Raw genomic sequence first — 26,615 nt, 5'->3', positions numbered from 1 at the left:
ACAGACAGACAGACAGACAGACAGACAGACAGACAAAAATTTTACTGATTGCATTTTTGGCATTAGTATCGATCCCTAATCACCCCCCGATAGTTATTTTTTAATTATATTTCATGTACAGAATTGACCTCTCTACAGATTTATTATAAGTATAGATTATTGAGTATGATTCATGACTAAATAAGTAATACCTAGTAGGTCGAGATTTCTAATATTCTGGCTTAATTCTGTTGTGTATTATATAGCCGTTCAATCCATTTGGTTGAGATGACACTTTCGACTGTAGAGTCATTGTCTCGTTGTTGGAATCTGATGTACTGCTCGAGTAACTCTTGGATGAGGGGTACCAGCGCATGGTGTTCCTTCCGAGATAGCTGCGGACGAATTATATTGTTAAAAATGTTTTTTTTTTGATAGACGAATTAAGTAAGGTGGTGAAACCGTATTGTTCTAAAAGAAGGTCTAACTGCCTCGTTGATCTAGCTGTCGCAAGTGCGGCTGCTGAGCTCGAGGTCTCGGGTTCGATTTCCGGGATGGGCCGAAATCGGTTTTTTGGGTTTTTGGAAAGTTACACTTACAAAGCAGCCCGGAGTCTGGAAGTTGGTGATTGATATACCCGTGCATCGGAGAGCACGTAAATGTCGGTCCTGCGCCTGATCTGTGCCCGGTCGTGTCGAATTGCCGTCCCATCGGGCTATGAGAGTGAAGGAATAGTGAGTGCATCTGTGTCTGCGCAATGCTTGTGCACTATAATATGTCCTGAGCAGTTGGCTGATCTCCATATATGAGAACAGCCGCCGTAGCCGATAATCAGCTAGAAGGACATTATGAAACCAAACAAGAAAATGAAATTCCGCCAAGGTACCCATTAGCAGTTTAACATCCCCAGAAACGAGAAAACAAAGATGCAGTTACAATATAACTCACATATCCTATTAAACTTACCGTTTACACAATTTCTTCAAGATTTTCTTCTTGCAAACGAATATGAGGAATATGGCCAGTCCTATGAGGATATTGTAGGCGTCACTCAGGTACCACATACTGAAGTCAGGGTAGAGGAAGCTCACGATCTCCAGCACCCAGTTCAAACCCATGACTACTGACAGCTTCAGGTACACCATGAACCTGTAAAACAGGTAATTAGATTTATATAGTTCATGGTTATGATTAACTGGCTTAGACTGCACGCGGTAATCTGCATCTCGTGGATGAAAAAAGCTTATAGGTTTCCTCGATAGATGGACTTTTTAACACTGAAATAATTTTTCAATGCGGATCAGTAGTACCCGAAACAAACCATCTCATTTTTGCAATATTAGTGTAGAACGTAGCGAATTAGTTGGTTAAAATTATGTATATATATTATTTAATGGTTAAAATTAACATCACAACTTTGCACGTAGGTGGGTATATAAAGTTGTGGTGCAATAAGCGCTTCAGGAAAAACATATTCAGAAAATTCTCTGCCTGTAATATTCCACTGTTAAATAGCCTAATCTTATAGGACAGGCATTAAGGAAAACATGGCTGTATCTCAACACAGTTTCAATTTGCCTTGTAGATACATAGGTTCCTGTGGCACATGATCGGGGGGAATACACAGAAACATACATATATACATGTACACGCGCACACAAACACATGCACATCCATACACACATGCTACAACCTTCTTTACGCTGTGACCTATTGGGTCCATTTTGTTTCCATAACTTTATTATCAAAAGTCGTGGTGGCCTACTAAAAATCGTAGTGGTCTAGTGGACAAAGAACCAACGGGCGCGGGTTCGATTCCAGATCAGGCAAATACTAATGCAACTTTTTTAAGTTTGTATGTACTTTCTAAGTATATCTTAAACACCAATGACTGTGTTTCGGATAGCACGTTAAACTGTAGGTCCCGGCTGTCATTGAACATCCTTGGCAGTCGTTACGGGTCAGAAGCCAGTAAGTTTGACACCAGTCTAACCAGGGTGTATTGGGTTGACCGGGTAACTGGGCTCAGGGGGTCAGATAAGGCAGTCGATCCTTGTAAAGCACTGGTACTCAGCTATTATTATATAACTATTATAAAATATACCGTCTCTATAAAATCTGGTATTGAGTACTATACCTGTGCCTATGTGTGCGATGGGCCTGAGGATTGCCAGCAGCGGCCGAGTCCAGGACAGCAGTTCCACGACTCAACCGCCAAATGTTGAACGCAGTCATCAAGTAAAATATCCAGTTGCATAGAATGAGGATCAGCATTGGCATGTATAAGTACAGCAGTTTTACACCTCCTGCAGAGAAATGTATGTTGCGTTAAGGTACATTTTGAATGCTAGCTGCCAAATGCAACTTATAAAGGTCTCCGGAAGTCGCTGAATGCAGGTCGCTTCCAACCTGTATCTGTGGAGATCTAGGGGTTAGGCCTATGTTCAGCAGTGGACGTCCTATGGGTGAGATGATGATGATGATGAATGCAACTGCCGACCGCGCATGCTTCGACTGCATAAAAACAGTTGATATCTGAGGGCGACTGCGTGTGCTGCTGCTTCGATCGAAAACGGTTTCATGTAAATTAATATATACCAGTTATGCAGCTCCATCAGATTTCATGCAATCGCGGCTTGTGCGGTCAGCAGTTGTAGTTGGCGGTTGGCATTCAAAACATCTCGTCAGATTTAAATAAAGTAGCAAATTTGGTCCGGACAGTTGAAAAATCTGAGTAATTATAGCTTAAGTTCGGAAAGGTCGAAATCAAAACTTAGTTGTACCTAGGTATTTACCGGCTTAGAATTTAATACAACATTAGGCTTCATAATATGGAGAACCCTCAGAATTGTTGCAAAAATAAACTTGCGGTTTACCTTCCAGGAAACAGCCGTAGTCAGGCACATGAGGTGTGACAAACCAGGGCAGATGTTTCATTTTCTTCGTGTAGGTATTCAGCAAGGCTAAGGCGATGGTCATCAGGAGAGGAACACCCCAAGCGTAGAGGCAGTACATCAGGAATTTGAAGTTTTCTCCTCTTCGATGAATGGGTCGGGCCTTTGCGTATCCTCTGTGAATTAGTAAAAGAAATGTTGAAGAGTGCAAACACATAAGCAATTTAGTATATACTAGCGACCCGCTCCGGCTTCGCACGGGATATCCCCACTAGCTAATGAATGTTATTATACATATAAACCTTCCACTTAAAACACTCTAGTTTTTAAGATTGTCAAAAAGGGACATGGGGACATGAGGACATAAGGACAGAAAAAGCGACTTTGTTTTATACTATGTAGTGCCACTCAACTAAACGGATAATAACAGGACATAAGGGGAGTATTGTGCTTGCCACATAACCCACTTATTCATGCGCAATCCACGGCGGTGTGAATTCACAGAATGCATACCTACATTCTTAAACATAGCTGCAATTAATAGGGACCAGTGTTACCGGGAGTTATTTCCTTAACCCAGGTTAACATCAAAACAAATTGTGCTGTAAGATCAAATCTATACTAATATTATAATGAAGATTCTTTTTAATACTTGTTTCTAATGGACTAATGGATAAAGTCAAAAACAACTAGACAGATTAAAAAAACCTTTTACTGTTGGTAAGTTTAACTACACTCTTCCTGAGTGAGATTATTCCGGCCATATTTTGTGATAAAGATCGTATTATGCGCCGTTTCTGGGCCCTAAAGTTCTCCTCCCTTGCACTACAATTACTTCAAAAATTGATCTCAAATCTTAACTGTGACGCCATCTACCCATGATATGCAAGTACAGTCAACTTCAGGTCAGTGGTAAAAGTTTTATAGGAAAATCGTACTTATTACTATTGAGTTAAGGTGCATGACATTTACCACTGATGTGCAGTCTACCGTACAAGTGTTTCTATGCTAACTTTATGTGATAGATGATACAGTTGATAGGCTGATTTTATTAAACTTTTTACATAATTCATCGGTCTGGGGTTTCTAAGTTACTTTGTTGTTAATCTGAATACCTAGAAACTTTGCTACACATGTTGCATATCTATTTCCTGCCCATAATAAATACCTAACGCTTATATCATATTTATTTAAGTTAACCACCAGTGTACAATAGTTTCCAACGTCATATTAATTTCTCTTTCATAGTTTTCATTACTGTTACATTTAACTATAGCTATACTTTCGTCTGCGATTAGTACCATGGGTTAGTGGCATGTATCTGCCGTGGTACATCATTTATACAATGTGTCCCGGGGATAAGTGACCGCCCGAAATTTTTTGAATATTTGTACAAAATTAAGGATAATTTCCTAATAAATTTCGGGCGGTCACTTATCCCCGGGACACATTGTATATAGACGAGAAACAAAAGAGGGTCTAAGACACTTCCCTGTGCTACTCCGCATAGTACTTCTGGACCAGCTGACATGTATTTAAGCTCAAATCAGGATGAATGTAGGTCACCGTTCAAGTTTAACAAAGCTTCAGTTTGGCAAGCAGAACATACCTGAAGGTCCACCAAATATCGTAGGACATGACGCTCATCCAGCAGAACGCAGCGAGGAAGAAGTAATAGATGCCCATCGCTGAAACAAAACATTCATTTTAAAATGTAAAATTGGTGTACCTAATCAAGTATATCTATCTATCTATCTATGTATCTATCAGACTAGTGACTACAAAGTCCCGGATTTTTAGAAGAACATGAACACGCTGAAGCCCTTTTGAGACAACTTCAATGGAGTGGTGACACAAAACCGACGATCCCCGTTTACACTAAAGAAATGTACCCAAGGACAATTCCCGGTTCCGTGTACTAATATTATTAAGAGGTTTTCTGTCGTTGTAGCGACTAATCTGTAGTTGGTCGACAGACTCGATTTGAAAAATTATTTCACCGTTCGAAAGCTGCACTGTCCCCTGGACAAGCCATATTTATCATTGTGTCATTCTTTGTTTACATTTGGCTCATGGCTCCGTGAATAGGGTATAGATTCAGCAACAAGTGTTTACGGGATACAGGAGGAAAAGTTATATAAAAAGACTTACTCAAACCAATGCAGGTTGTTGGATGATGTATCTTTATTTGTATGATGGCCAGCAGTAGGAAGGCCATGAACAGACTAGCCACATATGCCATGAGGATCATGCCACATAGGTTTCGAAGCTCGGGAAGCATCGCGTACACTATGAGCACCAGTATCATGAAGAAACATGATATGAATGTAGCTGTTGACAAAGAGAAAACGATTATATTATCTATATCTATAGTCTATATACTAATATAATAAAGAGGAATTATTTTTTGTTTATTTGTTTGTACCTTAAGGGCTCCGAAACTAATAAACCAAATAAAAAAAAAAAACGAGAACCATAGGGTTTAGGTTTTTCTATCCTGGTTTGGGCAGAAGTTCTCTGGTGAGACGGGGAATATCACGGAAAAACGTATATCTCGGTATATAGTATATGTGAAAGTGAACGCCATTTTAGTATTTTGTTTTTGTTTGTGACTTGTTATCAGTGTAAATAAACAATGTCTCGAGTAAAAGCCGCGGAGTACATAGACTGGACATGGTGTTTTTATTGGTAAAAAACATAAGAAATTGATTTTATTAAGTTTCAAGTAAAATGCGACATATTGTAGTTTTTCTTTAGCCGAGACTGCGTGGAAACTTTGTAGTGACGATATTCATCATTTTACACAATGATAATTTTTAAACATTTTGACCTCCATTAGTTATAAACCAAAATGTCTGACAATATTAAACTGACACATTTATAATGATTCCCTTGAAAACATGATTCTATGAAAATTCTTTACAAAACAAAACAAATATAAACATGATATTATTGTTAATTAATATGATTCATTTAATCTGTTTGTGGTCGCTGAGGGTTTAAAGATGCGTAACGCTTAGTTTGTTATTTACTTTAAGCGTATTATTAAATTTATCCAACAAAACTGCGCTCTTGTTAATAAAACTGAGAAACATTAATTCCTAATAACATTATATTTATGAGGAAATATAGGAAAGGTACAATTGGCGATGTTTCCGCGAATATATTTAATTACCTGTCTGTAGGGCAGAGTAATAGGTACCTACTAGGATTTAATCTAGAAACCATATTGTGGAATGCACGTTAATTTATTGAATCTGTCCACGAGGGAGACACAGAAAACAAAATCGAATTAATTATAGGAATACCACCGCAATTTACAATTAACAATAAAGAGTAGGTACCTTAATCGTTTAGAAAATACAACTTTACGAGACGAAATACGCAATTTTCCTGGTTAAGTATATAAGTATGTACCTAGAGACGCTAGCAGGACAACCTACCCGAATCTGTCGATTAACCTGTCAGTATAGTGCAACATATTTATTATGGCGATTATCACAGGGTACCGCGCACCGCCGCGGATTTCATAGCGGCTCCCCGCGTGGTAAGGCGGTTTACACGCCTGTCAGCGCGGATGCATTTTACCCGGATTTGACCAGTTTGATCACAGACATTGGCAAAAGTGCGGCGCCTCGTGTGTGATGCACCGATCCACCGCGTGGAGGGGTGGTGGCGGTAAGAGCACCGCTCGAACGAACGGTCAGGCGGTGTACGTATGTTAGGCATCGACGGATTTAATACAGGTCAATGCGACATGAGATCCGCTTCACTTAGGATAAATGTTTCTTACCGTACGTTAAGTATGGATTACTAGCAGCGGGTTCATTATCCGGTAATACCACCCAAAACCGCTTGTTTATCAAACTTTTGTTTTTCAATATGCGATAGTCTATGCAGTAGTTTTCTTTCGCTATTGCGTTCCAACGATTGTAGGCGTTTGGTAGCTCCAGTTGAAGAACCCCATTCTGGAAACAAAGAAATTCTTGTAAGTCATCATCTTCATCTGCCTAACCTATTCCCATCTATGTTTTTGTCGGCTTCTAACTTAACAGTTCTTGGTTGAGAACCAGAGTTTAACATGGAGTGTCTGCCTATCCCATCTTTTAATCCAACTACCCGAGCAATCCCTTCGTAAGACTGGTTGTAAAAGTTTGCCTCCGACTACCCATGACTGAAAAAGATGTTCAAAATACCTGACATGGATTTGGAACCACCTATTTAATGTGCCTTCGAAAAAAAATCTACATCTACACAGAATTACAAAGAGGAAATAATATGTATTTATTTCTTTGTACCCTTAGGGCTCCGAAACTACTGAATAGATTTGAAAATGTCTTTCACTGTTGGAAAGCACCTGAACCCGCGGGAAAACAGCTAGTAAGTATAGCATACTATGATATACTTGTCTCGATTCTCGTCTCTCCATTTATTGTTATTCGATGTACTTCGTGTTAGAGTTAGTTTTTATATAAACAGCATCATATTATTTTATCCTCATATTTATCCTGTTTAATTAAATTCTGCTGTGCCCATTATTTCTAGAGAATTGTACACTTATTTACTGTAAAATTACATTGTTGAAGGGAATAAAGGAAACAAACAAGAATGGGGACTACTATGGGGACTAATAACTCATGCTTGTTGGAAATACGTGACACAAATAAATAGATTATAAGAGGAAACTTCAAGGTTTGCCCACATATTCTTAATTAAATCCCTTTAAGTTTATTCTTTCATTTTGAACATTTCAGTGTGAATTGGTGAATCACGCAATAGATAGTTGTCTTAGTATAGATAAGTCTAAGATAAGTAAACAGTAGAATTTCATTTTCATAGTACAGTAAGGGTCGGTCCAGCCGTTTGGATATTATTATCACAGCGGTTGGAAATCATTACAGTGGCTGGATAGCATCTGTCGAGATTAAATGTCTCTATATGTAAAAAAAAGTTAATTGGAAAATTTTCCAAAAAAGAGGATTACTATCATCATCTCCCGAGCCTTTTTCCCAACTATGTTGGGATCGGCTTCCAGTCTTAACGGTTGCAGCTGAGTACCAGTGCTTTACAAGGAGCCTATTTGACCTCCTCAATCCAGTTACCCGAGCAACCCAAATACCCCTTGGTTGGACTGGTGTCAGACTTATTGGCTTCAGCCTGCCAGGACCTATAGTTTAACGTGCCATTCGAAACAGTCATTGGTATCTAAAGTTGCATTGGTACTTGCCTGACCTGGAATCGAACCCAATAGGCCCCCATGACTTTTTAGAGGATTACTATGAAAGTGAGGTATTTTTGTACGAACAATTGTTTCATTTTCCTGCAGTGTTTAGGGTAAATATATTATATGTGGTCAATGCTAATGATTCACTAATTTAATTTAAAATTAATTAAAAACTAAATTAGTATATCATATAATAATCTTTGAATCATCAAAAGGTGTTACTTAATTCTAAGGAAATCTCGTCAAGCAGACCTGTTGAAAGACTAGGTAGGATTTAAAAATAGCAGTATGATTCTGAAAACCCACGTTGACTATGGAGATGAGCGGAGAAGCCAATGCAGGTAGGTCGGATGCTCTCTTTTAGGTCAAGTTCGTACGTTGGGCATGACCAAAACGATCAGTTACGACTGAACTAACGAGGTGTTCGGGTTCTTCGAGACATATGTCTACGATTGTTTACCTAATTTTATCCGATTCAAATAAAGTTAGCCAATGATTTTTTTTATTAATTAAATTAGGAAATCATTAACATTGACTAAATATAATAACCCTAAATACTACTAGAAAATAATTAAGTAAATTAGCCGTAGTAGTAAATAAATAAGTGCCTAGTTTGTTTAGATAAATCAGTATGAAGATGAATGGTGGTACAAAGATCGGTCGGTATTAAAAGCGGAGCGGTTATTTCCGAAAATATTAACATTATCAAAAAATTATTTCAGTAAACCCCTAATCATTTTTTAATATCACATATTTTATATTTTGCACTTTTTCGGTGTCATTGATATACATGTAAGTACCTGATGATGATGATAATATGGTTTATACATACAAGAATATTTCCAAGTTAAAACTGACCTATTATAAGTTTACAGTAGAAAAGTAAATGAAAAAACCTACCTCGATAAGATATATATTAAAATCCAGGTAGTGAGTGTCCAGTGCATGGTTTTTAAATTCTTGGTCCTTCAGTTTATTCGGTTTTAATTCAAAGATATCTTCGAAAGATTTCTCAGTCTTCCGAAACGCCTCATCATATATCGACACATTTGTGATATAAAGCTCGGAGGTGTAGTTCACACAGGCTTTTTTGCGACCCATATATTGGTGGAAAGGGCAACATTTATTTATAGGAATCTTGTCACCATTGCTGGGTAAACTAAGAGTATCATTGTGAATTTGATTAGCTTTTACAGTTGCTACTGCTAACAAAATGCACGGGACCAGCCAACACATTTTGTAACGTTTGCCACCTCCGGAGTTTAATATAACAATGAGTGTAATACTTTACAATTATACATCCTTGATTTAATGGTATGACGCATAACTGGTACTATATATATTTCAAGGACTCTTATCTGTACACAATCTTAAATATATAAAACTCAAAGGTGACTGACTGACTGACTGACATAGTGATCTATCAACGCACAGCTGAAACCACTAGACGGATCGGGCTGAAATTTGGCATGCAGGTAGATGTTATGACGTAGGCATCCGCTAAGAAAGGATTTTGATCAATTCTACCCCCAAGGGGATAAAATAGGGGATGAAAGTTTGTATGAAAGTTTGTCAATTTTAAACCGATCGGACTGAGACTTTGCATGCATAAAGCTACTATGGCGTAGGCAACCCTTAATATAGGGATAAAATAGGGGATGAAAGTTTGTATACATCTTCTTAGATTTTATGACGAAGTCCTGATGACGAATCAGAATTTTATGATGACGTTCGCTTAAATACGATTTTGATTAATTCAACCCCCATTCAACCCCCACGGGTGATAAAATAAGGGATGATAAAGGATGTAATATGTATTAGTTTGAACCTATCAGTACGTAATGGAACGAACAAAATAATGTTGACTTGAGAGAACATTGATTCTCTCATGGACAGTTTTATGTTGCTTGCTCACGAGTAAGTTCACACAATAACTTAATAGTTTTAGCGCCTAATGACAGATTAGTAAAGAATATTGTGTACAAAGAAGTTTTGTAGGCCCTAATTTTTTACACACGCTAAACAAAAGTAAAGCCGCAAAAACCATACCTAATTAATAATAATACTTCTTAATGCGAGCGAAGCCGCGGGCAAAAGCTAGTATACCTATAATTCTGAAAAACACTTGGAGATTTTTCAGAACTCCCAATATCGATACTTAAAACTACGTAGGTATATTTGTATATAGGGTTCCGTGATAAATTAGGAACTTTAATAGTGTCACCTCAGATCAAAGATTGATCTGAGAGTGTTATCATGACTGACCTTCAGTCCGTCCGCGGTTAACATCAGTGACCGTTAACACTAGAAGGCTGTTTGTTACCAATAGTAAATATAGGATGTCAATTTTGTAGCTTTTTTATTAGGGTTCCGTAGGTAATTAGGTCTGTCCGCCCGTTCGTCCATACATCTGCGCTTAATCTTTGTGACCGTCAGCCCTAGAAAACTGAAATTTGGTGGTGGTGCCAAAAAGATCAGCCTGAAATCCATGGGGCATAGAAGCTATGTATATGTTGATTTTAAAGATTATTTACATCAAGGAACATAAAAACAAGGTAAGGTGCATTGGGGCAATTTCGAAAATGGGTATATTCCGAAAATGCAAAAAATCTACCAAACACAGCAATATATTCCAGCCGGCAACATTAGGCCAAGCGCCATCTTAGATTTACTTGTGGCGACAGACGTCGCGAGCCGCTCGCGCTAACGACACGTGAGTATCGTCAAATTATTCAAGAGAAGTGATTTCGCGCCAAAATTTAGTGATTCGTAATAACCCCAACATCGTTTTCTCGAAATTCTGGTAAGTTATTTCAATATTTGTTTGTTTCTATGATAGGTTGTTGTTTTTTGCTTAATAATATTCGGAATATAAGGTTTTAACTGTGTTTTTTATTTTTTTTCTGATTTAACCCTCCGGGTTTATTTCGACGTGATTGTTTCGCAATAACCCCATTTATGTTTTTCGTACCGTAATTCTCAGGAGTTCTCAAACTTTTGACCTCCAACGCAAAAATAACGAGATGTTATAAGTTTTAAGTTTCTGTATGTGTGTGTGTTTGTGTGTGAGGTGTCTGTGGCATCATAGCTGCCCAACGGCTGAACCGATTTTGTTTTTTTCTTTGAAAGGTGAATTAGTTGGGAGTGCTTTTAGCTATGTTTGCTGTATCTTCGGTTGGGGGTTAATTAAAATTCTTAACTTTGTTTTGTACCATAATGGCGGCGATGCTAGTTATATTTTTGCGTTGGGTTTTCAAATCTCTTTCCATAATAGGTGGTTGTGAGAGGTGGGGGGTGGTGACGGAGTAAATCACAACCATTTCCCCACAAACAAAAAAATACAGCACCACGCCTCTCACAATCTTCTATAATGGATACCGATTTCAAAACCACAGTTTTTTGCTCAGTTATTGCTTGGTTATTGAATTTTTTGTGTTGACAAAAGTTATTTCGTTTTTCAGTGTCATCATGCCTCGTACTTATTTAAAAAAGAAAAATAAGACATACACTCCTCAAGATTTAGCCACTGCCATACAGAAGGTAAGAAACGGGGAGCTTACCGCATATGCTGCTGCACAGAAGTACAAGATACCAATGACCACTCTTCATGACCATGTCAAAACTAAAGACACTAGGCAGAATGCAGGTAGACCCAAATCATTTAAAGCAATATGGGATGCAAAACTGGTAGAGTGGCAGAGAAGAAACGTTGGTACGAAAATGCCAAAAAACGTTTTCGCACAAACTATGGCAGATACTTGGCAACAAACGAACCCCGAAGTTATAAAGAGTGGATTTAAAAAGGCTGGAATATACCCTTTTAATGCACATGTCATACCTATTGACAAATATGATCCAGACGCGTATCAAAGATACAAGAAAACTTTGCTTGCCCGCACACTCAAACAGCCAAAGTCACTCAAAGAAATATGCATTGAATCATTCAACAATCAGTTTGCAACAGTTAATGAAACTATTGAAATAACACGCAATAATTACGTTGCCTTGCTATCTGCACAATCAAGAAATAATGCCCAAATGATGCCTTTTGAAGCCAGACACCCGAGCCAAGTACCAGCATGTTTGCAGAATTCGAAGCCAACAAAATCCTAAATAAATATAATATCAAACATAGTCATAAAGGAAGCATCGCAAGTACCACTTCAAAACCCGTTTCAACTCAATCCAACAGTCTCATTTGAAGAATTATTGCTGAGGAAAATTCAACAGGATAAAAAGAATAGTGATCCAACAAAAAAAAACGTGTTACAAAAGGTGCGGAAGTGATAATTGCAGCCACAGGAAAGAAAATTCTAGAAGAAGTGAAAGAAACGAAAACTAAAACCAGTAAAGCGAATGATAAACGAAAACGTAAACGGAACCCTTCCTCTGATACCACAAGTATATCCAATATTATCAGCAATCATAGCGATTCTGATATTATTGATTGTATCGATTTTGAAGACTTGATGGAAGACGAAGATAATAATATAATATAATTTCTACCAGGAGGAGACAAGTTTACAGAAATCAAGAAAAGATAGGAAGTGTGTTATGAAGATGAAGAAAAACGATAAAAACATCACCAGTGAAAAGGCATTCGCTGACAAAAGTACAAATAATGCATGTTCTAAGAAAGGCAAAGGTGTTGGGAAGAAAAGCAAAGGTAAAGAAAATCAGATAGACAAAAATGAAGGAATCAGTTATTTTGCAACAGGTGAAGAAGACGTAAATGAGCAGATTGCAGAATATCCTAAAGAAACCCAAACCTGTAAATTACAGCCACCAGGAACAGAGAATAAAGAATTAGCATGTGGAATTCCAGAAAAGTGCCCCGTTGTAAGGGAACGTTATGATTTAAATGATACAGTGCTTGTCAGGTATTTTATAAGAAACAAATGGAAATATTATGTTGGGTTCATACAAAACATAAGCAAACATGAAGAACAACTGTACTTTATCGACTTCTTAAAAACGTCCAGAAGACAGCAATATCTCAGTTTTGTTAAACCTAAAAAGAAAGATACGGACCAAGTTCCAGAGTCATTAGTAGTAAAGAAAATAGAATTACAGAAAAAACGAGATCAAGACAAAGAATATTACTTGACCCATGATGAAGACACTATTTATTTCGACTGATTTTATACCAAAAAGTATCTACCTAAGGAAAACGTCCGCCTTCTAGATTAGTTGCATACCTACTTATTGATTTCTGACACGCGAATATTAGACATTTAAATAAAACTACTTAAATTAAGGACTTTATCGCGGTAATATTATTTAATCCCGGCTTTTCGGACCCTTTACAGCATCCATGGTCACGGGCAGACTTAGATGTCAGTCGTCTTGATATTTTATTTGCAAACATCAAATATCAACAAAATGGATCAACTGATAATCAACAAAATTTAGGGTAGCTGTTTGCAACTAAAATACCAAGACAACCAACACCTAAGTCTGCCCGTGACCACGGATGCTGTAAAGGATCTGAAACGTCAGTATTAAATAACATAACCGCGATAAAATCGGTAAAAATAGTTTTATTTAAATGCATACCTACTTCTTTTTATTGATATTATGTTTTTGTTATGTTATTGTTGCGATGCCTAACTGTAGTTGGCTTCAAATAACATTTGTGTTTTTATTTTTTATTTTACTATCGCAAGATTCTGAAGAGTAGCCAAAAATTATCAAAAAGTCTTTGATTTTTATGTGATTTAATAATTATGTTTAAGGATTGTTACAAAAATTGTTTTTGTTTTAATAATTCTAATTGTTCCCCACATTACTCGATGTGAAGTTACGTACTTATTAAAATTAAAGTTGATCTCACTGAGTTATTGTTTTATTTTATTATTGACATTCTATAAAATACATTAAGAAAATAAGTATGTACCTAAAAATAACTTTGTTTATCCACCATGCAATTTTAAATTTCCTAAAATCTCAAATGATATGTTGAGAACCACTGTCACATATGTCTGAACATCAAGGCTTATCTGGGGTAATTCCGAAATACAAAGTTATAAGAATTCAAATTAACGCTTATTATTTAAAAAACTTACGATATCAAAATCTACGGGGTAATAACGATGGAAAATGAAATGTACACTCTAGCTGAAATGCAATAAAGGCGACTTTTGAGCTCTTCCGGAATTACCCCGCAATACTTCGCAATTATCCATATGACCCAAAAATATGGTTCTTCATTTAAAACACTTTCTTTAGCAAATCCACTGATATATTTAAAAATATAATGTAATCTTTTCAAAGGCTTTTCAATATGTATGCAGAACTAAAACAATAAGACTCGTACAATAGAGCGTTCCCGAATAATCAAGTGAAATGTTCATCTCTAGTCATCTTGCAGAAATTTCTGTCGGAATTGCCCCAATGCACCACTAACATTATCCAAGCCATCTTATGTACTCCTTTTATGAACTCTCTTATGTACTCTGTTATGTACTCTGTAATGTACTCCCTTATGTACTCTCTTATGTACTCTCTTATGTACACTCTTATGTACTCTCTTATGTACTCTATTATGTACTCTCTTATGTACTCTCTTATGTACTTTATGTACTCTCTGATCTGCTCTCTTATGTACTCTCTTATGTACTTTATGTACTCTCTGATCTGCTCTCTTATGTACTCTCTTATGTACTCTATTTTTCAACGATATATCACACTTTAGGGATGAAATGAAAATATATCGGTCCCCACTTTATGCGGGCTTTTGTGTAAGCGGGTTACTGAGGTACAATAACAAAACTTACTATACTACTACTAACTATTTTTGCACTGTGTCGGCGTGATTAACATATATGTTGGTTCCAAACACTGAGATTAAGCGCAGACCTATGGACGGACGGACGGACGGACAGACAGACAGACATGGCGAAGCGAAAGTATAAACATGGGGGTCTAGTTGACTACGGAACCCCTATAAAAAACTACACAATTGACATACTATAATTACACCAAGTATAGACGCTGAATGCAGGTCGCCTCCAAAGGTATCTGTGGAGATCTAAGGGGGAGGCCTATGTTCAGCACAGGACGTCCTATGGCTGAGATGATGATGATGATGAATTACACCAAGTGTCAAATCATGTACCTACTATAGAAATAGGAAGGAAGGAAGACAAAACTCTGTTTTTTTATTCAGATTTAACAATTTTGTTTGTGAAGGAAAATTATGAATTAGGTAGTCTACTAAAGGACAATAATTAATATTTACAATATATCGTTTACTAGAGTTTACTTGTTTATCACATTTATGGAAGTAAGTAATAAGGTCGAATGTATAGTCTATAGCAGGCATTAGGGTCCGTTGAAACAGAGCGGCTCTTAGAGGAGAGAAAATTCTTAACACGTTGAAAATCGGGTACTTAGTATTTGAAGTTTATTTTTGCATGTGCACTGCTTTTGTCATTAAGAATGCTCAAAGGTGTTCGATGTGAAATAATAAGAGGAGCCGACTAGCTCTGATCGCGTGCCTTTTCTTGGTCTTACAGACGTTTAGCTCCGATTGCATCTCACGCAGCCGAACGGAGCCGATCGGAGCCGATTCCGGTCTGTGTGAAAAGAAAAATGAGCGCCGATGCTCTCTGAACCGGTCTGACTGCAAACTTTTAGTCGGCTCATAAATCAGTATGGAGGTGAATGGCGCGCACATTAAAATGATCAGACGCGGTGGAACTTCCACTTCATATTATTTCATCATACAGTTAATTGCGTAGTAAATAATTCCTATTCAAAGTGTAACTAAATTAAACAGTGAATTAAATTTTCCTGTTTTTAAGATAAATTTTCCATAACAGGTCATATTTTAAGCGATGATCGGATAGTTCTACAGGAAAGGGTCATTAATAGCGACAAAATGATTATAACTTAGGTAACCTCGTAGATTATGAAAGCTATGAGTGTGCAATACCCAATTCTACTTCAGATTTGCAATTCTTCGGGGTGTGTACTTTGGTCCTTGTGCGGATTTCCTCATTTCTGATTCGATCTCGAGGAGAAAACTTAGCATAGCCTCTCCATTGCTCTCTGAGTGACTTTGAGCTTTCTCATGAAGCCCATAGTTAGCGACCACGTTGGAGTAATCTTAGACACACCTACGATTAATTGGTATATAGATACGTTTAAGAAAAGAAATAAGAAGGTTTTTATTTACAATTTTATTGAGGCAGAGTAAAAACACTATACATTGTAAGTACCTATAAATAACAATTAAGACTCATTTATTACTTATACCCTGTAATATAAAGATACAAAATAGGATTATAAAAACTACGATAAACCTAGGAACTAATATAAACATTATTTTTTTATATCGAGATTGTAAATAATACTATTTGTAAAGTAAATCAACATGTACGCCGATATATCATCACTTGTATTTACAGTATTTATTAAAATTATCTTATTAAACCGACACACTACAAACTTCTTGTCGGCCGATAGTTTGTTCGTGCTCATAAATCAGTCAGTATGAAAATAAATCATTTAAAAAACCTAATTAGACGATTGATAGAGCCCTTTACATACTACAAAGGTCGAGTATTTAACCGGTATCAGACCGACGGGAAACCTTGATTGAAACCAAGACTAAAAAAAATCGACAGTCATTTTATTCAGCAATGTGCGGTTTTTCGCTACTAGTGGTCACAATGTACTACATATAATTGTATAACTGTAGTAAATATATTATTTTCTTTACTATAATCCTTTACTGTATACGTTAAACTGTAGGTCCCGGCTGTCATTGAACATCCTTGGCAGTCGCTACGGGTAGTCAGAAGCCAGTAAGTTTGACACCAGTCTAACCAAGGGGTATCGGGTCGCCCGGGTAACTGGGTTGAGGAGGTCAGATAGGTCAGTCGCTCTTGTAAAGCACTGTTACTCAGCTGAATCCGGTTAGACTGGAAGCCGACCCCAACATAATTTGGAAAAAGGCTGGGAAGATGATGATGAATCCTTTACTACTTTTTACTGTCAGCAGGTTGGGTCTCACTTTCAATCGTGTTAACCGTAGAGCACGAATAGCCAACGTTTGGTAAAGACATAGTTTTCTTCCCCTTGAAGCTGCAAAAAAGAAATTGAATACGTTATTACTCGTATTATTTTAAAACAATTTTAATACTCTAAATGTGTAGGTAGGTTCTCATTCCACACTTTGATTACTTGGCGAGTCTATTATAAGCTGCGCAATATAATAATATTAAATAATTTTCATCCTGAAGGCTAAAAATACTTCTGCACAACGGAATAATTAATAACAACTTTATTCACAAAAACAAAATAGAACTGCTTGTTGAGTGATTACGATAGCAGTCGTCAACTTTGATCGCCATATTGGACAACAGGTAAAATGATCTAAAATAAATAAACCTACAACCAAAACTGACGGCCTGTTAAGGATTGTTGATAACCAACGCTATGTTCAGCTGGTCTGTACATAGTTCCCTCTCCGGTCGTCTCGGATTACAGTCCCATTGAGCTATGAGAGTGAAGGAATCGTGAGTGCACCTGTGTCTGCGCAATGCTTGTAATATGTCTTGCGCAGTTGGCTGATCTTCTTGTATGAGAATAGTCATACAGTTCATGCTCAGGACTGGCTTCTACCCTTAAATATTTCTTTGATTTCTTAAATGGACGTATGTAGGTATCTCTCACTTACCGGTCGCATAGAGAATTCAATACTTTCTTATTGCAGACAAAAATATAGAATAGCACGATCCCTATCAACGCATTGTAGACGTCGGTTACGAGCCAATACGCGCCAGGGTAATAGAAACTTAACACTTCCAGAATCCAGTTCAATCCCACCATCACTGAAATCTTTAGATAATCTCTGAATCTGAAAAAGACATTTTTTTTTATTGTGTGATTTTTTAGTAATAAAGTATTGTGGGAAGGGCACTGTCATAGGTTGTTGCTTCACTTCTTCTTCCCAGCAAAATCATGTAGGAAGTGGTGAAGATAATAATCTCGTTTAGATAATGGAGGTGCATTGGTCACTCAAAATATAGGTTCTTGTCTGCTGACCTTAAGAAGCTGTTTTGTCCCATACTTTGCAATTCTAAACGTATTCATTGGACGTCTAACGAAGGTTTATAGTTTGATAAGTGGTATACAGACCTCTGCTTATGAGCAAGTTGTGCCTGATTAACGCCAGTACATTTAATTGTGCTAATCGAGACGAGCTTTCTCCTCAATCGCAAGACGTTAAAGGCAGTCATCAGGTAAAACACGCAGTTGATAAGAATCAGAATCAGCATTGGTACGTATAAATACAGCAGTTTCACACCACCTGAGGATGAAATATTACTAGAATTCAGCACAGAAATAAAGACCTACAAATATCTGCTGAAATTATTATTGCGAAAGGTTGTGAGTGTAGAAGAAACTTTCAAGAAATACTTTGATAAGGCGGGTTGTAAAACATTTCGGTTTGCTCAGCCTAACGTAAACATTTTGCCTCTTAGTGATTTACGAATGGACTGCCTAGCTAGACTCTAAGGCCGGCAACCGGACCGCTTGAAGCAGTCTGGTGCGGCAGCTTCAAGCTGTCGACTACACACAGTGAGCTGCAGAGTTCTATGGATGCACGTATACGAACCGCTCGAGCAGTTGCAACTGATTCTGTCTGCTTCAAGCGGTCCGTGTATTGCCGACCTAAGCTGTTCATAGCATATTTACCTTCTAAGAAGCAGCCGTACTCAGGCACATGGGGTGTGACGAACCAAGGGAGGTGTTTCATGCTGGAGCCGTACAGGTTCAGTAGGAAGAGGCCGATAGTCATTAGTAGTGGGATTCCAAAGGCGTATAAGCAGTACATCACGAATTTGAAGCGTTCCCCTCGTCTGTGAATATGACGGCCTTTCGCGTAGCCTCTGGAAAATAGAATGAAGTTATATAGTTTGAATTATCTTATATTTTAATTCAAGTTATCAACATGATTGAATTAGGTTAAGTAGAATATAAATAGAAAACAGATAACAGACCTGATGGTCCACCAAACGTCGAAAGCCATGATATTCATCCAGCAGAAGCAAGCCAGGAAAGAGAAATAGATGCCCAGAGCTGTAACGTATACAAGGCGTTAACGTTTTAATGGTTTTAATTTTCTCTGAGGGATCGCATCAGAAATGAGGTAATCCGTCAGAGAACCAAGGTCATCGACATAGCCTACCGAATCAGCAAGCTGAAGTGGCAGTGGGCTGGCCATATTAGCCGAAGAACCGATAACCGTTGGGGTAAACGAGTTCTAGAGTGGAGACCACGCCTCGGCAAACGTAGTGTAGGACGTCCTCAGGCACGGTGGAGTGATGACTTGCGCAAGACGGCTGGCAGGAGCTGGATGCGAGCAGCCGAAAATAGATCTCAGTGGCGTGCACTTGGAGAGGCCTATGTCCAGCAGTGGACTGCGATAGGCTGATGATGATGATGATGATGAACGTTTTAATACGGTAGGTTCAATAATGATATGGTTAACATAAAATAATTCTAGACAATTAGCAATGATCATACAAATTGCACACACCTATTTTTTTAAGAATTTCATAAGTATTGTAATAAGAAATAATACATTGAAAAATTTATTCCCACCGATACTGGGAGCGTGCCCAAGAGGCTGGCAGCATTGCGTTGTTCAATGGAAATTATTGAAAGTAACAGACAGCCTTGGACTCAGGGGAAGCATCAATTCACTTAGATATCTCGTTATAGAGACTATACGTATACTTACTTAGACAAATGCATCCAAGTGCGTCATAGTAACTTATTTGAATAAGGCCTAGTAGTAAAAAGGCCGTAAACAAAGAGATGATGTATGCCATGAGTATCACTCCTGACAGGTTCCGGAGCTCAGGTAGCAACATGTAGACTATCAGTACCAGTAGCAAGAAGAAGCAGGATATGAAGGTAGCTGAGGACAAAGACAGACAACATTTACCGTAAGGTTGCATCCATATCTAGCGAATGCGTAGCTCGCGGGCCGTTCGCGAGCTGTTCGCGAGCATTCGCGGCACATTGCTAGATGGAGACGCGCGCTTAGATGCTCCTAAAAGTAGGTTTATTCTCAAGTTCCTCCATGAGAGCATCCCAAAGTAACCCTCGACAAAAATATTAAATTAAAATATTAAAGCGATTCCCAATCTCCTCCATAAGTTTCAAAATGTGAAAGAATTTTTTATAAAAAAAAAATATATTTTACTAATTTTTTGTCGGTCGATAGTTTGCTTGGGCTCATAAATCAGTCTGAAGATGATTGGTAGTACGCATATTACAAAGATCGGAAGAACTTTTAATCAACTTGATCAACTGTCACTGTTTAGTCTGCAGTGAGTATACTATCAAATCGAAAACGTCACGAAAAGCATCTTTAGATAACAAAGATGCTTCCGTAATAGCATTTTCCTACAAATTTTTAGTAATTGAGGTATTGTTAAAACTTTACATACCATACTTTAACTGCTTTGAATGATTTGTGTCAGTATCATCAATAGTTGGTAATACCGCCCAGATCCGTGGTTTACCGTTGTTTCGTCCCCTTACGAGTAATCTGCAGTCTACGCAGTAGTCTTTTGGTGAAAATGACAACCAGCGTTCGTAAGCATTCGGAAGCTCCAGTTGCAATACTCCATTCTGAAACATTTTTATAATAATTTTATATTTCTATACTATTATGTTAAAGAGGAAACTTTTTTTTGTTTCTTTGTACCCTAAAGCCTCTGAAACCGATTTGAAAAATTATTTCACTATTGGAAAGCTACACTCATTCCGAGTAATATACGCAAAATGTATTCATAGTTTTGATACTTATACTCTATCCACGGAAGCAAGAGCTAAAAGGTAAACAAAGAATGACACTTTTTCAAGATGGCGGTACAACCCGACCGATGACAAAATCACAGATACTGCGAACATTTTACACAAAAATGTGACGTTTTGTCATCGGTCGGGTTATACCGCCATCTTGAAAAAGTGTCATTCTTTGTTTACCTTTTAGCTCTTGCTTCCGTGGATAGAGTATAGTTTCTCAAATAAGGCAAATAAGTCCCGTAAGTTTTTAATAATTTCATGATAAATAAATTAAGTATCAATGAATTAAATGTCAAAATAAATGCTCGTGGAAATAAAAAATGAAATGGTAATGACAAAAAATATTAGGTAATGACCATTATTGTTTACAAGCACAACATAGATTAGATAGATATTTTCATACAAATAAATGTAGGTACCTACAACGTTTTATCTTAATAGTCTGCCCACTCATTCAGGCTCGGAAAAAACTATACAGATAAAACGGGAAAAAACAGACAATCATTCAAATTATTCATATTAATTTTATTGTAGGTCCAAGTCTAACCAAGGGGTATCGGGTTGCCCGGGTAAATGGGTTGAGGTCAGATAGGCAGTCGCTTCTTGTAAAGCACTGGGACTCAGCTGAATCCGGTTAGACTGGAAGCCGACCCCAACGCAGTTGGGAAAAGGCTCGGGAGGTGAGTGATAATTTTATTGTATATTACGTTCACGGAATCGTAGGAAATCCGTCTATGTATACTTAAGTACCTATACAATTCGTATAGGTATGTATACAATTCCTAGAAAATGCATGTGATATCTGGAGCGTTCCAGGGATCCAGATTGATTTGATTGATTTGATTTATTGATTTATTATCCAGATGATTTGATTTGTTAATAAAACCAATGTTTACAGTCGTCATTATACCTTGCATTTACCAAATCCTAATGGTAAAAGCCCAATCAAATCTGTTGTTATTGTAATTTTTTACAAGTATTACTGAAACCTACAATTTTCTGGTGAAACCTTAGGTTAGTCAATATCCGGACTTTTACAGTTACACGAACTTATAATAGATCTAAGAGCAAATATTATTCGAATACTCTTATTTATTTATAGTTGTTTTTTATGTTAAACTAAGTGACCCAACAAACTTCGTATCGTTTAGGTAAACCTTCCCTAGACATCTACAAACATTTCAAAACTAAAATAAGCCAAATAGATCGAGCCATTCTCAATTAAGTGAGACTAACGAACAGCAATTCATTTTTATAATAACAAGATAAAACTTACCTCTGTTATGTATGTTATAAAATTTAAGTAGCTTAAATCAAGAGATTCTCGGCGAAAATTTTTGTCTCCAAACTTGTTGTCACTTATATTAAATACATCTTCAAAAGCCGTCCCAGTTTCGTACAGGTCCTTCGTATACACAGTTATTTTCGACGAAAAGTTTTCTGAAAACGGTGTCTTCACGCACATTTTTCTCCTACTCACACATTCACCAAGGGGACAGCATTTGTTTATTTTTTGTAAATTTTCAGTGCCAAAAACATTAGTTGTCGTAATTGTTATTATGAAAACAATAAATATTAAGAGTTTCATTTTGAACGTGTACTCGCAATTAACTCGTTGTGACAAATGACGATACTGTGAATAACATAAGTTAAAAGCTTACTATATATACAGTGTATAATTGTTAGGTATTTACATATCGAGAGACGACTCCCGGTCACCCTGGGTGTGTGGGCGGTGACTTTTGGGTGGCTTATCCTCGTTCCGTCTCCAAGGAGACAACAGGTCCGTGTTGTGGTCCCACGCGCTACTTAAGGAGACTCAGCAAACCCCAGAGGGCCTCACCAGGGCCCAGCGGGGGTTTATCGCGGCCCTGGTACATAAAGGGCTTAAGAAGGAACGTGATGGGTTTTAGTCAGTAAGAGTCTGTCACCAACTCACGCTGCTAACCCATAGCGAGAGGGATAATTTGATGATGTCACATAACAATAGTCATGATGATAAACCCGCCGGAAGCCCTTAAGTGGGTTTTTATATATTTTAGTCATTGTTATTATCGTAAGTACATTAATTTTAGCCACATTCTGTTTTGATACCGACTTTAAATATATCCTTTCTTTAGATTCGTGGATAATGGATAATACCTATAGTTGCTTCTAGAGAGACAATTATTATACTGCAGTTCAGAAGTTAGAATTGTGGTTTCCTTTTGACGTCATTTACACAACAACAATTTTCTTTATCAATTATTTCATGGTGCTAACATTGACGGCAACATCCAAAGGTTATCTTTTTCAGGAAGTTTTCAGTAAAATGATTCATGGACAATTACAATTGAGCTGCGTCATCTTTCCAAAGAAAACTGTAAAATATTAAGAGATTATTGAAGTTGTCCTTTTCCTCAACCGTTAATTGCAACACACCTGGTGATTTCAGCATCTCCCTCTTTACTGTATCATATATCAGTGTTGCTCAATTGCTATAAATGAATAGTAACTGTATAGCAACTATCAACTTCTACAGAAGACATTAAAAAAGCTGATAGTTGCCTCATCTGAAGTTGCTCCGTGTACAAAGCGCCCAGGTTAATTTATTTAATTAAATCAAATCGGAGTAAGGCTTGGAGTCCAAGAGTACGTTGATCGCGGGCAGAGTTCGTGGGCTGAAGGATGTGGCTTATGGGAACAGCAAACGGCCTACGCCTCCTACAATGCCTAAAATTCAGTGGGGCATAACCTTTAAGAAAATGGACGAAATACTTACTGCCTATTTATCCTTATATCATTTTATGTTTTCCTCTCCATTTTTCAGAAAAAGGTGCTTACAATAAATTGCTCACACTAATTACAAGGCATTTCATTAACATTCAGTCAGTAGTTTTAAATGGAAAAGTAACTGTAAAATCACACCGTGGAATTTTGTGTATTACAAATTATATGTCGAAATTAGACTTAAGGAAAACATAATTTTGGTGTAAGTTTTTAAAACTTGCTTAGTTTACTATCAATTATTTCGTACAAGTTTTAAACAGTTTTTGTTATGAACTTTGACTGAAAGTAAGTAGTAATTATTTACTTTTTAATTAAAAAAATATTAGTCATATTTGTCAGGCCCCTTAATTTAAAAGGGATAAGATGGTAAAATAATAAAATATACATATATTACTAAGTAGGTTTATTTATTTGAGGAGATGATAAAGAGCATTTAGTTACAGGTATGATTTATATATTTCTAAGCAAGTAATAACACTTATTGATCCATTTGCAATAGTTTAATACAATATAATATAAATAGTTTAATTAATTAGGTAAATATTAAATAACAGCATAAATGACGCAAAACAAAGAAAGTAAGTACTTACGAGATCTAATGTCGTTGATGTGAACAGGGCGACACTCAAGTAACGAATGACACTCGGTTGCTGTGCCGCGTTCATTTATAGACGTAAACAACAAGATGGCGGCCGACCGAGAGTCATCGTTTCACAACTTTTAACAGTTTATTTTAAAATCAAATCCATTAATTCAACAATTTAAAAATTAAATCAATATTATTACAATTAAAATACAAAAATTATAGTAACAATAGAATAATTAGCTAACAGATTCGGCCATCCGACATTAAGTGTGTCCTTACACGAGACTACTACATAACTAAGTACACTAAAAAAAATAATAATATTATCTCTGTAAAAAAAATAGAGGGCCTCATTGTCCCATTCGATTTTATTAAAACCACAGACCTCATTGTTCTGGGTATCACACAAATTTTAATTGTAGTTACAGGCCTCATTGTCCTGACTACTTCAAATATTTATACATTTGCAGACCTCTTTGTTCTGCATATTATTTAAATTTTAACTGTAAATATTAATTGACATGTAAACTAATCAGACTCCTCCTCACTCAGAATATTATCATTGGGTCGAGAAAAGTTGAGCCATGGCTTTAATTTGTCAACCGCAACCACGGTGGAATATTTCTTATTACCTTTTCTAGTCAATGGGGTATCTTCTATCTGATATCTATCGTGTTCATATACTTTTGTAATTTTATAAGGACCTTGAAATTTTGGGATTAATTTCTTACTATTACCCGTAGCAGGTACTTGTCGTTCTACCCTAACTAAATCTCCCTCATTATATTGTACAGGTTTGGATCTCGTTTTATCATATCTTTTCTTCTGTTGTTGTTGAGAACTAGCAACGAAACTACTAATTTCCTCTCGAATGGTGGTAAGATCAGACTCTTTGTTATTGGTTGTGACACCTTCGTCAATGGCTACTATCAACTTGCTATCACTAATACCTTTGGGTCTAACACCAAAGAGAGCCTCGGCAGGTGTTCTATTAATTCCTTTATTAAAGGTGTTATTAATTCCCCATTGAACTTCGGGTAAGTGCTCTTCCCATCTATTTTCAGAGGTCCCTGCACACTTAGCTGTCAACGAATCTACTATAACCCTATTGTAACGCTCGACTTGTCCGTTCGCTCTGGGGGTGGCAACCGCGTTAAGGACATGGATAATACCTTTCTCGGTCGTGAAAGACTTAAAGGAATCACTCGTAAAGGATGTTCCCCTATCGGTTATAATTCTACGCGGGACACCAAAAATACCCATGTACTCGCGCATTACCTTTATGGACGTATTACTTCTGGTATTACGAACTGCTTTTACATAAATAAAACGGGTAAATGCGTCAATGAGAACAAGGATATAAATGTTACCCCTACTACTTTTAACAAAAGGTCCAACGTGATCCAAATGCACGGTATCAAATGGCTGACTAACTTTTACGATTGGGTTAAGGTAACCAGGCTTTTTACCGGCTGAAGCTTTTGAATATGCGCATTCTAAACAAGACGTAACATATTTTTTTACAAAACGTCTCATTTTAGGGAACCAAAAATAAAGTTTTATTTTCTCCAAAGTTTTATCTAAAGCGAAATGGCCTATATCATCATGATTTTGTTTCACTACTTGCCACCTAACGCCCTTAGGCACAACCCACCGATCGCCTTCAGCAGTCACTCTAAATAATTTACCGTTTTTTAATTTATAATTGTTTTTAATATCAGTTACATCTTCTAAAGTTGGATCGCTTAAAATGCCAATGATTCGTTGAATTTCGGAATCCGCATTTTGGACCGTCGTAATCCAATTTGATTCAGTTACATTGCAGACAGAATACTGTATTTGTTGATCGGCAGGTGGGTTGCGACTTAAGGCGTCGACATGGCTCATGGACACCCCTGCTCTATATTCAATGTTAAAGTCGAATTCTTGCATGAATGTCCACCACCGGGCAACTCGTGGTAGCATATCGCGTTTTGAAAATGTGGCTCGTAATGAATTGCAATCAGTAATTACGCGAAACCTAATCCCTACAAGGTAAATTCTAAATTTTTGAAGAGAGGCTACTAGGGCAAGGGTCTCTAAATCGTAGGAGGAATAGTTTTGCTCCTCTGGCGTAGTTTGCCTACTGAAATAAGCAATTGGCCTTAGCTTGGCTTGATCGTCCCTTTGTAGTAAAATGCCGGCAATGCCCATCTTGCACGCATCGGTATGGAGCTCAGTATCAGCTTTCGGATTATATAAAGCTAAAATGGGTTTTTGAACCAATTTATCTTTAAGCGTTTCAAAAGCGGTTTGCTGATCTTGTCCCCATACCCATGCGGCATCTTTCCTA

General features: G+C 37.2%; 2 protein-coding genes and 1 long non-coding RNA gene across 4 annotated transcripts; 1 reads left to right on the top strand and 2 right to left on the bottom strand.

Annotated features, from left to right (window-relative positions):
* Positions 1-150: 150 nt before the first annotated feature.
* Positions 151-9,404, bottom strand: LOC110383700 (G-protein coupled receptor Mth2). Its single transcript, XM_021344513.3, has 8 exons — positions 8,998-9,404; positions 6,667-6,841; positions 5,025-5,204; positions 4,483-4,561; positions 2,856-3,049; positions 2,117-2,285; positions 946-1,128; positions 151-374 (listed from the first exon to the last, which is right to left on the bottom strand). Exons 1-8 carry the CDS (start codon positions 9,331-9,333, stop codon positions 209-211), a joined length of 1,482 nt encoding a protein of 493 aa, XP_021200188.3. The 5' UTR covers positions 9,334-9,404; the 3' UTR covers positions 151-208.
* Positions 9,405-10,604: 1,200 nt separating this feature from the next.
* Positions 10,605-13,933, top strand: LOC135117247 (uncharacterized). The gene is made up of 2 exons (XR_010276734.1): positions 10,605-10,900; positions 11,559-13,933. It is a non-coding gene; the product is annotated as an uncharacterized LOC135117247 (long non-coding RNA).
* A 2,328-nt stretch (positions 13,934-16,261) lies between these two features.
* LOC110383705 (G-protein coupled receptor Mth2) lies at positions 16,262-24,423 on the bottom strand. Of its 2 annotated transcripts, XM_064035976.1 has the most exons (9): positions 24,288-24,407; positions 22,205-22,561; positions 20,568-20,751; positions 19,853-20,032; positions 19,110-19,188; positions 18,805-18,998; positions 18,244-18,415; positions 17,783-17,962; positions 16,262-17,187 (listed from the first exon to the last, which is right to left on the bottom strand). In XM_064035976.1, exons 1-9 carry the CDS (start codon positions 24,360-24,362, stop codon positions 17,085-17,087), a joined length of 1,524 nt encoding a protein of 507 aa, XP_063892046.1. In that variant the 5' UTR covers positions 24,363-24,407; the 3' UTR covers positions 16,262-17,084. The 2 variants fall into 2 exon arrangements, with proteins under 2 accessions (XP_063892046.1, XP_063892047.1); XM_064035977.1 differs by lacking the exon at positions 22,205-22,561 and having other exon boundaries at positions 24,288-24,423.
* Positions 24,424-26,615: the final 2,192 nt, after the last annotated feature.

The sequence above is a fragment of the Helicoverpa armigera genome, chromosome 8 (assembly GCF_030705265.1).
Source record: "Helicoverpa armigera isolate CAAS_96S chromosome 8, ASM3070526v1, whole genome shotgun sequence".
Lineage (NCBI taxonomy): Eukaryota > Metazoa > Arthropoda > Insecta > Lepidoptera > Noctuidae > Helicoverpa > Helicoverpa armigera.
The sequence above is the reverse complement of the archived record's forward strand: the minus strand, read 5'-3'. Positions and strand labels throughout refer to the sequence as shown.